The sequence below is a fragment of the Pseudochaenichthys georgianus genome, chromosome 11 (genome assembly GCF_902827115.2).
Source record: "Pseudochaenichthys georgianus chromosome 11, fPseGeo1.2, whole genome shotgun sequence".
NCBI lineage: Eukaryota > Metazoa > Chordata > Actinopteri > Perciformes > Channichthyidae > Pseudochaenichthys > Pseudochaenichthys georgianus.
This window is the reverse complement of record NC_047513.1, coordinates 17919929-17932409: the sequence shown is the minus strand read 5'-3', so window position 1 is coordinate 17932409 and position 12481 is coordinate 17919929. Positions and strand designations below refer to the sequence as shown.

The 12481-nt window shown below is 39.9% G+C and overlaps 1 protein-coding gene across 3 annotated transcripts in view; it reads right to left on the bottom strand.

Annotated features, from left to right (window-relative positions):
• The window catches only part of tshz1 (teashirt zinc finger homeobox 1), a 118849-nt gene that overhangs the window by 28452 nt on the left and 77916 nt on the right, over window positions 1-12481 (bottom strand). Inside the window, exons 1-3 of one of the 3 annotated variants that reach the window (XM_034095054.2) lie at window positions 5058-5336; window positions 4760-4893; window positions 4271-4366 (exon numbers count right to left, since the gene is read on the bottom strand). In XM_034095054.2, coding sequence (XP_033950945.1) covers window positions 4271-4310 — 40 coding nt within the window. In that variant the 5' untranslated portion in view covers window positions 4311-4366; window positions 4760-4893; window positions 5058-5336. Of the gene's footprint in view, window positions 1-4270; window positions 4367-4759; window positions 4894-5057; window positions 5337-12481 lie in introns of those variants that run through there. The other 2 variants (XM_034095055.2, XM_071204828.1) reach the window with 2 other exon arrangements.

Sequence of the window (12481 nt, the reverse complement as noted above, 5' to 3'; positions counted from 1 at the left end):
CATTAAATACTTTATCAGAAACATCCCGATAAACCAACACAAGGTTCCAAGGCGATGGCTTTTTAGTTGACAGGTGCCGTGAGCTCAATGTCTGCAGGAGAAATACAATTCAAAGTAACAACAACAACAACAGCAAAATGAATGAATGCTGCTTCGCTTAGAACTTTGTTCCTGTTCTGTCAAACAAACCAAAAGTCTGTTACCAGAAAGATCATAGGGAAAGTATTCGGAACATCTTTCACATCCAATGGAAGCCAGCTATTGCTTTTCCATTGAAAACGACCTGTAATGCATACTATACAACAATTTGAAGTCATATTTCATCTACTAAGCATAGGTGTACATCCAGACTTGAGACTGCTACCATCAATACCCTGTTTACACGGGTGTTTGTGTCCAGCACGGGCACACATTGTGATTTGTCACGTCCCACTGCAACCTCTGCTGATGATTGTACACTGAAATATCTGGGTGTATGAAAAGTAGCTTGCACAAAGTTGATTATATCAAGGCAGCTTGCCGACTTGACACATTGCTGAATGTGTAAGTATTAATCGGTGGGGCCCTGTCACTGATCCGTCAGCTACCTGGATAATTAGGGACCACGGCTAACGATGCCGTCGGGAAGAAGGGAAGCTCAACTTCTCCCCCGCCCACAAGTCATAATTAAGTGCATTGAGGTAGTTATATTGCGCTGTAAAGGGGGTTCTGCTGCTGATGTCAGTTGTGAAGCTCATAAGGCAAGGCACTGTCTCTGCATCCTCTTCCTCATTGTGTCTTCAATGTGGACAAATGTTGCAGAGCGCTTTAATTAAACACATGCTGAGCAAAGCTATACAGACAGATCATTAAAATGTAGCACTGATGTCCGTTTATTGGAGACACTGAATCATACATATTAAAGAAATGAACAGCATCAACAGTCTCTGTAACCTGATTTATGTTTAGGGCGCTAAACTTTTTAATTATTAGCATAATTGTGTGAGTGGCCAAACCCAGACAGTAGCCTAACAATTCTATAAAGAGGAGACAAAGGCAAACTAATTACGCTCTTTAGCTCTGAAAGAACACATTTCCACATGGTAATGTTTGAAAATATCACAGCATGTCACTTTCTTTCCCTTCATGACCTGTAATAATTCTGTCAGTGTAGAAGCTGCTTTCTCTTTTGTCACTGGAGATAAGAATCGTGCAGGAGTAAATATTTCCAAACGTGTACACTTAAGAGTGAAAGGAAACCGAGTAGATTTTACATTCCCTGAATAATCAACGTAAGAAAAGTAATTATAAATATGTCTATCCCATAAACTAACCAGTACCTTGGTCCTTCCCACTGTGGCTTGGTCACATACCGTTTGCCCCGCCTCTTCCTATGTCTCAGGATTGTTATGCAGGATAGGTGATAAAACAATTTTCTTTTTTTTAAGATAGACCTTTTTAACTCCTGGAATAAATTCAACACAGTGTCACACTGTAATCACACTGACATGTTGAATGATTAGTTGACAGATTCATTACTTAGAGTGACAGTGCTTGATTTAAGATATTGTGGCTGGCAACTAAAAGCAGGAGTAGACATGCAGAAATACCATTAATTTTCCGACAGCAATCAAAACCGTGACCTCGGTATCAAGGCAAATACAGAGTTATGGCTTCTTTGTTTATCTTGTACACCACATTTCACATCTTAAACTGAACTAATTACTGCCTATCTATGTAATACGCACAATATATTTGTCATACATGCTAATGCAACCAAAGTCAACAGTCCGATATCATGCAGTTAAAATAGGTGGTTAGTGAAATGTCAGAATAAATAAATAAAATGTGACCCGATATTAATCAGAGAAGCAGAGAATGCTTTTGGAAGATAAAGAATGTAAATGATTTGTAAAGAGTTAAATATATAAAATGTATCACGAAAAGAGAGAAACAAAACTCGCTTGGGGACACAATACTGTTTTATCCTTTACATTTCTCCTCTTTTTACATTTGAATCCTTATCATAATACGACTGCATTGTTTCCCTTGAGGTCCATTAAGAAATACCTCACAGCACAACAGTACTTCTGTGAGAGGAGACACGGGAAAAAATGGAAAATGACGACAAATGACTGCAGCAAAAGTCTCTGCTGCTCAAATTGCACTGCACTGAACTCAACTGCCAAAACTAACAGATGCAGTAATGTGGTTCCAAATGAAAGAACACTGATGTATTGTCACTGGTCATAAACTAGATAGGGTACAGCGCCATTACAGGGTCTAAAATCATCACTGTGACTGATGAAACAGAGCCCATTTGAAATGGCATACAAAGGGCCATTGAAGCCTCTCTCTCTCTCTCTCTCTCTCTCTCTGAAGAGCGTATGCAACATTTTATTTTAGTGCAAGTGACAAATCCAGGTTGTGGAAATATCCGCTAATGTATTGTAAAAATAGGCCGTGTTTAAAAGGTGTGTACACCATTTCACTAGAGGAAGAAATCGCACACACTTCAGTATAGGCGTTATAGTTTTTTAGATTGACCATATGTCATGTGCTGGAAATAACATAGAGACAAAGCCTGCCAAGTTGGGATTGACCATTACTGCCTGTGATGTATGTGTCCGTCACAAAAACAGACAATTAAATCAATATTCAAAAGCTGAGCCGGAATGGGGCCACTTCAGAGCTTGGCTGACTGAGTGACCAGAAGAGGCTGAAAAACAGGAAACGCTTTTTTTGTATCGCTCTGTTTTGTGGATTTCACCAGTGGCAGAGGTATAAACCGACACTATTCACTTCCAGGCTTGTTCTTCAAACACATTTCTCTCTATCCATCACTAAAGCCTGGCGTCAATTAGAAATTACAGCCCCACGAGTTCAAAGTCTTTCTGTCACAACCTTGATTAAGTCTGCTTAACCTCACATTTCCAGCGCCTGCTTAACATTCTACAGCTGTTTTATTCGGCTTTGGTCATTACTGCGCAAACTTCAAAGGCTCCTCTTTTCCCCGTCATTTGAAAAACGCATGTCAATCACTCACATTGCCCAGGGACATCAAATGGATGCAGGCAAACATGCCATTCTCCCTCAGAACAGTTCATGTCTGATAAACTTAACGAAAACATGTAGGCCCGAGTGTCAGAAGGCAAAATGTGGGAGCTATAACAGATATTGTGGCATAGAAAATATGTAATTATTGACTTTTGCTGAGATTCTTTCTCCTAAATAAAAGCTTAAATACAAATGAGCGGTTCACTTTTAACACTTTTGGTGCCTGTTGTTACAGATGCTCATCTGAAACACACCTAAACACTTAAATGTTGACTAGTTTATGATACACAATAGTGATTTTACATACTTTACCAATCTTAAAATTGTGTTTTGATGTATATAATCTTGCTGTTGCACCCTGTCTATAACATGTATGACATTCACAACACAGCTTTCACTGAGAGATACACGCAGAGGTCAGGTCAAGAGCTTAAAGTGACCATTAGAGATAACCTCCCCTCTTCACCCTGCAGTGTTTTGGGACTATTCCTGTTTGAGACGTTTTTCTGTGATCTCGCTACGCCCCAGCACCCCTCCTCCCTTGTTCCCTCCCCCTTGGGTATTAATCGCAAAGTATTTATCCCGCTTGAGAACTTTTCTTTCAATTTGTCTTTTCTTTGCTCCTCGGTGGGGGCAAAAAGTTATCCTTTGAGGGAGTCCAGCTGCCGGGGCGCATGCGTGGCTCTATGGTGAATGATTTACTGATGTTTATCAGGAATGAATAGATCAAAGGCAGTCGCATGACAGGCGATCAATCAAGCATCAAATCAAGGATGGCAATCCCTGAGCGGAACACAAGCTCAAAATACGCCACTTTCTTTCTTTTTTCTTACTGGCACCAACACATCAAACACGTTAGCCTGTAAAAATGAGATAAGATGAGCTGAGCTTTGTTTGGGGAACTTGGATGCTGGCAACCTGGAGGATCAGCTTTAAAGCGTTGAAAGTGAAGTGCATTCATTTCTCAAGAGGCACAATTGGCACCGAGGCATGGCAAGCCTTAGATAAGTAACAATGAACTTATTATAGGCTGGTAAAAGGTTGGACAATTATACATACGGACATTTAGCTGAATCCACATGACTCGAGTTTACTGTGTATAACGTGTCCTGTTATCCTCGTGCTGTGTCCTGCATTAGGCCTGTTCGCTGTGTGTAAACTTGTGTGCGTACTGGATGTGCTTCCTGGCTGTTTCTGGTGACTGTAAGGAGAATGAAGTGCGTGTGTTTCTTACCTGCTGACCGCCGCGGTGCTTGCTGCTTTCTCCTCGGCATGCTGCTGCAAGACTTTCCGCCTGACTTTTCATGCAGAGATAAAAATCGCGGACAAGCTGAAGAGGAAAAAAACAAAAATGAGGAAATCAAAGCCAGCAGCGTTTCCTTCAGTTCTTCAGCGGATGTTAGAATGAAAGTGTAGATCCCTCGCAGGGTGAAGAAGTCTTTTTTTTATCAATGCGAGTGGAGAGTTATTCTCTTCTGATCATTTTATAATCGGTATGTCCGGTGGGAAAATTAAAAACATAGATCGTTTAAAGCGAAAGGGAGCTCGTCCGTTAACTTCTGCCGATCACAGAAACTCATCGCAGGCTGCTGTCGGTGAAAACTGGCGGAAAGCTCCGTGCGGATCTCAGTCTATCGAGGGGGGATATGGACAGCTGCCGGAGATCCTCGCCGCGTTCCCATAAAAAAAAAAGGTTTACACCCCTCACCGGACTATTTCATACCTCGGTTCAAGGGAAAAGTGAAGAAAAACGGGAGATCCTCTTCTGGCGTTTTAACTCACTCGGTGGTGGAGTCCAAACTGCGCCGTAGTGTTCCGCTTCTTCCGTTCAGGTGCTAGCTCCGGGCTCCGTACAGTCTTTAGGAGGAAATCAGAGGGAAATGAGGAAAGAGTGACACGTTAGCCTGGCTGGGTGTGTGTCAATCAGTCAAGTGTGTGTGTGTGTGAGGAGAAAACCCGCAGCAGCGATTAGCTCACACCCCGTCTCCCTGAAAACACCCCCTGGATAATGAAATACTCACATATACGGCGTCCGTCCGATTGTCAACACGGACACTTGACGAATTTTTCAGAAAGTCATCCCAAAACACATCGAGCAGGCCCGCCCTCTGAGCCGCAGACTTACTGTTGTTATTGTTTCCGGGTTTCTTATTTATTATTGTTTATTCTAACGAGCGTCCCTGGATATTGTCCGCAGTGAAATGTGCGCACGTTGGTGATGCGCCGTGCGTTCAGACAGCTCCCACTGATAGACAGACACATCCAGCTCCCTTTCCGGCCTCTCCTTTACTCCACCCCTCCAGAAGCGTCACCCTGACAGTCAGAGCCCACCTGTCAATCCGAGGCTCTAATTGTTCACTGGGGTGGCTTTCATTTCTACGCCTCTGTCTCTGCTCATAAAGGAGGTGCGTCCTGCTCCTGGACATGCAAGTGGCCGATTTGTAAAGTAAAACAACACAATGACACTCAAAAAGTTGACGTGCAGCCAGTGTGTGTGTGTGAGAGATATATATATATATAAACATGAAAAAGAGATTTGGTAAAATAGTTCCTGCGCATGCTCTTATCCAGTTAGTAAATGTATTAGATTAGGACTGATCTAACGACGACAATGCAAATACTGCCTTTTCAATTGCAAACAATATACAAATACAATTTCCATTAAAAAAATCGCTTAAATCAAAAACTAGACTTTGATGATCCGGCACATGGAGGGTAATATTATAAAGCAAAGTAAAATCAGGCCTGACTGATAGTTTGGATTACAACTTGAAATAACCAAATACTTAATGTAAATAGTGAAACTCCTGACAATGACATTATATAAAAACACGATACTAATAAAAGTGTTTCCTTGAATGACACCGAATGTTAGGACACTGTTTTTCTCTGACCCGGGGGATGATAAAAGATGCAAGATAAAATAAGGAGTTTCCCTTGTTCAGACAGCCTTACATTTGAAGTGCAAATCCCCTCTTAGCTCTGCTCCAAAGTTTGCTAGAAATGTGCAGATTTTCGGTGACCTCTTTAGCGGGACAAAGGAGGCTGCATATCGATTCGTTACACCTTTTTAGCGAGGCTTGTGGTGAAGGGGAGGGGCTCTGAATCCACAAGAGGCTCCATTAATAGCCTACACTCCTTCCTAACTATTATCCACCGTAAAGTGTTTATAAAGGGCACACAAGTAGGCGAATGTTACCTCCAATGAGACATCGTGATTTACCCGTTTAATGCTGGACAGGATAGTGGAGCAAAGAGAAGGGAAACACGTCTAAAGTTTGTATTTATTTATGAGTGAGAGAAACACAATGTGAATTGGATGGAATGGGAGTTGCGATCTTCTTCCGCGTGCGGCCACCCATAGGACTTTAGGACATGACTTGCCGAGCCACACCGGCTCCAGTCCGGGATACAACCGGGGGGTTGGACCGGATCTTTGACCAGAAACCGGATTACAAACTCTCTGCAGTCCTGCTTTAACTGACTCTGGTGAGTTTCCAACTATACTCTCCCCTACCTGACGCTTTCTCAGTGAACAGGTAATAAACCGATGAGTGTCTCCTCCTCATTACGCACAGCAGTCAAGCTCCTCTGAACATCTCTGCGTCTTTACGCTCGGTTTTCTGAGCGACTGCCAGTCTGTAAAAGCTGATCATATGCGCAGAGAGGAGGTCTGAGGTCGCCTGTTATGAGGTAAAATAAATACTAAGGACCGCCCCAACATCTGTCTGTCCCTGCCTGTCAACGCGGCCTGCATGCTGATTGATGGAGCCGACTTACGTCACTAATATCTCCATCCCAAAGAATAACGACAGACAGACGGACAGACAGGCAGACAGAAGAGCTGCAGCTAACAAGATACTGTTCATTGTCTTAGAGGTGCTTTAAATGCATTAAGACTTATTACATTTAAGAATAATTTCTTACATTAAACACAATACAACAGAAACCTAATCATATGTTAACATCTTAAAAAACAAGGTTTAATATCAATGCCTTTATCTGCAGCCTTTGCTGGCTCATTTAGAATAATACTCTTGTTGAATATTTTCTGTGAGGTATATTCAGTGTGGTTTAGAGATCGCAGCCCCAAAACTAAATCAGTAAAGGTTGGCTGTGATTACATTAGGGAGACAAATGCATCACAGCTTAACATTTTCATTTAAAAATATATGTTTTACTAGTTGTACTGATACTAAGCAATATACAAGTAGAATAAGAAAAACAAGATGTTTCATCGACCCTTTCAATAAAATCATACTGTTTGGATTCTGAACTATTTTACAATCTTCAGTGCTCATAATGATCTTTGTTTAGGTTAGTGAATAAAAACGTTCAATAAAACCCACCATCTTAACAATATACAATAAAAGCTAGACATTGAAATGTGTTTTTATATTTTGTGGTGTTGGTTTAGTGAGTATTATATTAAGGTTTTATGTTTTTAAGCATCAGAGACACAGCAGAGGTATCCCAGCAGAGAAGCAGTGAGGATCTGATCCTGGGCCAGCAGGGGGGGACATGTGGCTCAAGAGGCAGGGGTACTAACCATATCTGCTCTGAAATGTCTGCACATAAACAGGACGTATTCAGATTACGATATATGCTCAAATGTTCTTGTTAAAATAACTCAATGTATTATATGATACATTTTCTGTCTTTGTAGTACATTCCTTTCACAGTGTATTTCAAAAATGTTAACAGTATCTTGCTCATTTTCATTCAGATTATCTCTTTTTCTTTGACCCTCGCCTGTTTAGATGGCATATATAAAATACTATAAAAGTCAAAACCTGTTGTATATCCATGTGTAATTTGATGTATTTGATCTTCGTATATTTATCTTCATAACATTCCACTGCTCCTCCCTGAAAGTCACAGATTCAAATGTTACAGTTTAAATAAAAAAATCCTATACTGCTCTTACATTTGTAATTCAACAAGTATATTTTCTACTTTCTTGTTTATTTCTAGTCTTTACATTTGTATTGTACAATGCCATGTATTTGTATGCTTCTTCAACACAACATTAGTACTTCTTATCTTATCTCAATAACCTGTGACCTAATATGAACAATGTGACTTAAGATATGTTTTATCATTTCCCAAACACACGGTCATGATCCAAATTGCTTGCTGCAGAAGCTACATTGCTTGGGATGCAGCCACCCGTGTCCGTATGCATGTATGACGAAAACCCAACGCACAAACAGTTGTCTCCCACCCCCCCAACTTGTATGAAGCCCCTCTTCAACATACTGTTGCACGGTGACAGCGTGATGACATGTCGTCCTGTTTCCTGCTCTTCTGTGTGACGATACTGGGTAACAAGCGTGCAGTCGTCATGTATATTTTACATACGTTATTCCTTACTTACTTTTGGCTCGTCTTTGTTTTTTCTTCCTAGGTCTGACGTGACCATCTACAAAGAGAAGCTGTTTCCAAGATCTGCTGGATCCTACTGAAAGGAGCTCTGCAGGTTGTCAAAGGAGGTGAGGGACCTTGTTTGAAAACGTTTAGAAGCTTAAACTGATATGAGAAAATCATAACACAAACGTAAAGACGTATTATTTTTATCTCAATACTAACATTGTGTGGTTTCAGAATATCACTAAAACCACATGTTTTTCACATGATATGGAAACATTTACTCATACATTTGAGGAAATAACATTTTAAGTGTTTTAGTAAGTGAGTCAATTCTTTAATTATATCCCTTTGTCTATTATAAAATGTTGTCAACTATAGCGCACATTTTTCACATGAATGCCCCAGAATAAAAAAATACTGTACACATTTTCATTTGACTTCTTTCTGTTTTCCAGCTAAGAAATCTGAAAATGATTTGTTAAATGTTCTGATCAGTTTAAAAAACAAAACAAATAAAAAAGATGTCTTGCCTTAAGTTGTGTGTGTCTACATTTTCTTGAAAGCTGTTCTGGCTGCCGGTTGAACATGCGACACAAAATATATGCGGTCTAAAAATAACCGATAACACTATCACAGTAAACACAACCTTCTTTCTCTTCATCATCTGCGCTACTATCTCCATCCTTCTCCTCACAGTTTTAACAACAGCATCACTACCACAGCGAACATCACATGGTCTGGTTTTTGAAATGGAACTGATTCCACAATAAAATGATAGAAAATGTGCCGGAGCCACACACTGCAGCAAACATATAATTCATTTAGCATCCTAAACCATTTTCCATCAGTTTTAGTGGAACTGTATGCTCTGCAGTAAATACAAGTGTGTGCTGACAAAGAATAGAGATATATGAATATGAATATGATCTTTTACATTTTCATTGGTTTTATTTGGAGATTAAATTCAGTGAAGGTATATTTTGAATTATCTTGCAAAGCATATCAACAAAAACCATCATGACATAACGCAAGAATTTAAAGCCTACCTTTTAATATTCATAAATAATTAAAAGTGTATTTGCAGATTTTGGCCTGTGGCTAAATACCCGAGCTATTTTGCAGCCGTAAACTTCTGATGTCTAAAGGTATGTGCACTGCAGGAATTCAAATACTGAAAATTTGCTGTCAGAAGTGTAACGTGGTGTTTAACATCTCTGCAATATGCTTTTTGACGAACCTGCTCTTTTTAGTTGTATAGGAATCTGCCACAGTGCTGGACATCTACACTTATTCGTAGTGGACTGAAAGAGAGTCATTTTCTCCCTTCGTGTCACACAAATAAGTTAACATTTGGAAATGACGAAGGATTACAGTTTATGATAATGCCTCTCTTCATAATCTTGAGTAATCTTCAATCAATGATGGGTCCTATCAGATTCCAGACACTCATTGACAGCCTGAATATAAGAATATATAATAAAAAATTAATAAAGAAAAGGCTCTAACTTTGACATGAGCTATATCTCCACATCTATCAGATAAGACTGCATAATTAAAATGCCAAGTGTGAGTATGGAGAAAGGGGGGGTTGATATTTTATAGAGATGTACTTTTCCACGACTTGTTTTAATGTGTAGTCTTAAAATACAATGTGTTGCTGTAGTTTTGACAATGCAATTAAAGGTTTGTAATCCCCACCTGAGCTTTTTCTGATTTTGTCACTTTGGACGAAGGATGTGATGAAATGCCGTGCAGCGGTGACAGATGCAGGTTTATTAAAGGATCCGAGTCTCGCAAGGATTCCAGGTGTTATTTTATAGCAACAAGAAAGCTGTGAGGAGAGGAAGCAACTTCAGCTTGTTTACACAAACTATGAAATAATCGTTCAGCAGAATATATACAGTAGAACATCAGGAAGCACAGGCTTTTAAACACGAGCTGCAATTCATACCACCACAGGCAGAACTCTGAGATGTCCTGCTTCCTGGGTGGAAACAGCCGTGCTAAATAAAGGGACATATTCCACGTTTCCAAATACCAGCCTTTTTCACACACACCCACACCCACACCCACACACACCCCCCCCCCCCACCTCTCCTCCTCCTTTCCCTTTTGTTTTCCTTGACACGTGCACTCCAATTAGCATTTTTCAGCCATTAAGGAGGAAGAGAAGCAGCCAATTGTTTGTCTCACGAAGCTCCTTTTCCGACAAGACTCTCTGAGCTCTTGTGAAAAAAAATACAACATTCAGATTGACTCAATATTATCCTCAATGTTGTTAACATGATCTTCTTCACTTTAAAAAAGCTTTGTCTGGGACACTGATGTGACAACGCGACCAACAGCGTTTATAAGAGCAGTTGTCTGTCTGCATTTTGAACAATTAAAATGATTTATATTACTTTCTATGAGAGAACGCTAGCAGAAAGTAATATTTTCTTTTTTAAATTCATCCTATAATCAATAAATATTTCCATTTATTACACAGAGGAATACATTTCCCCTTTATGACTTCTTCACACAAGGAGCTCCCTATAACACTTTTTGTGGAAACACGACAGAGTCTCGTGAGGATTACATGCTGTAAACTATATCCTAACCTTCATACAGTAAGACTACCAGTCTTACCAGTGCAGTTGAGCTGTTTTATTATCAGTCTTCTTACACGTCAAATAAGTGCGTTCTAATCTTCAGCTTTATTCTTACATTTAAATCTGCAAATCTCAAATTGCTCAGATCTATTGCTGCGGGGTTTTAGCTGCAAAAGTGTGTCATTGCTGCTGGTGTGCTGTACATTAGGGGGAGAGAACGCTCTTAAAAAGGTGCTTTCCTGACATTAAAATGACTTGTGTGCACAGCGCATGTCGATCCGTGCAGTTTGAGGCATATATTTATGAATAGGAACCTTTAATTAGGGCTTGTGTTTCCTCCCTAGTCACATTGAGGGATGGTCCTCGCCGACATTCATTAATGATAATCACCAAGAGCGATGGCATAGCTACAGGCCAAGTCTCCGGGGACCCGACACTTGAAAAGAAGCATTAAATTACACAGAGGGACTCTTTAATTGCAAAAAGGAAAATATATAGCCATCATTGTTAAATATGATCTTTTGTAAGCCTTTACTGGTTCAAGGATTTGTCTAAGGGATTTTTATCCTCAAACTCTTTCAAAGGAATCTCGTGCCACATATCTGCTATAATACGCACCAAGGCCATCTTTTAAAAAACAATTATTTTAACCACTTTTGCTTTTCTTTAATGCAAATCGAGGAAAGACTGTGAATATATGACTATTTTTCACATTTGCATTTTGATGTAAATTCAGATTCGACACAGAATTCAAATGCAAGTCGCATAATAAAACTGTTCAAAATTGAACAACGGATTCTCGATGCAGAGAAGGACTGTCTGATATTAAGCACACTCACATGGGACCGGTGCAACACATTCTGGAAATCCGTATTTACCACATCCTTAAAAATATACAGAACTATCGTTACTCAATGCAGGGTTTGCAGCATTGGAAGTAAACATGTGTTGGTCTCGGGCCAATGTGATGGTTCTGTTTGCTGCTCTCTTGAAGATAGAATCCGTTTTAAGTTCCATCAGTATACAGACATTGGGTAAAGGAAGTTGTGAAGCATATTTTGTAAAAAAGCTTCAGTATTCCAATAAGGGGCCAATTTTGAAATGCTTTTTATCAAAACATAAAGGCAGATACATTGACTTGTAACATACCTTTTAATATTTTAACTCTCTTCTGGCTTAATTGTCCTCAGTGAATCTTTTTTTGACACATTGTACATACCGATACATACTTAATGGAACGATGTGCATGAACACACACACACTGACGCATTCATACACACATTTATACTCACACACACCCCAAACTCATGACCTAATTGCTCAGTCTCACTCAACTAATTAATCACAGCTGACTTAACATGGTGACAAGGTTCTCTCTCTCTCTCTCTCTCTCTCTCTCTCTCATTCCCTCCTTCTCCCCCTATCAGATCACCAGGAGCTACAATTCAAATTGAGAGCATAACTTGGCCCACAATCTATTTTTA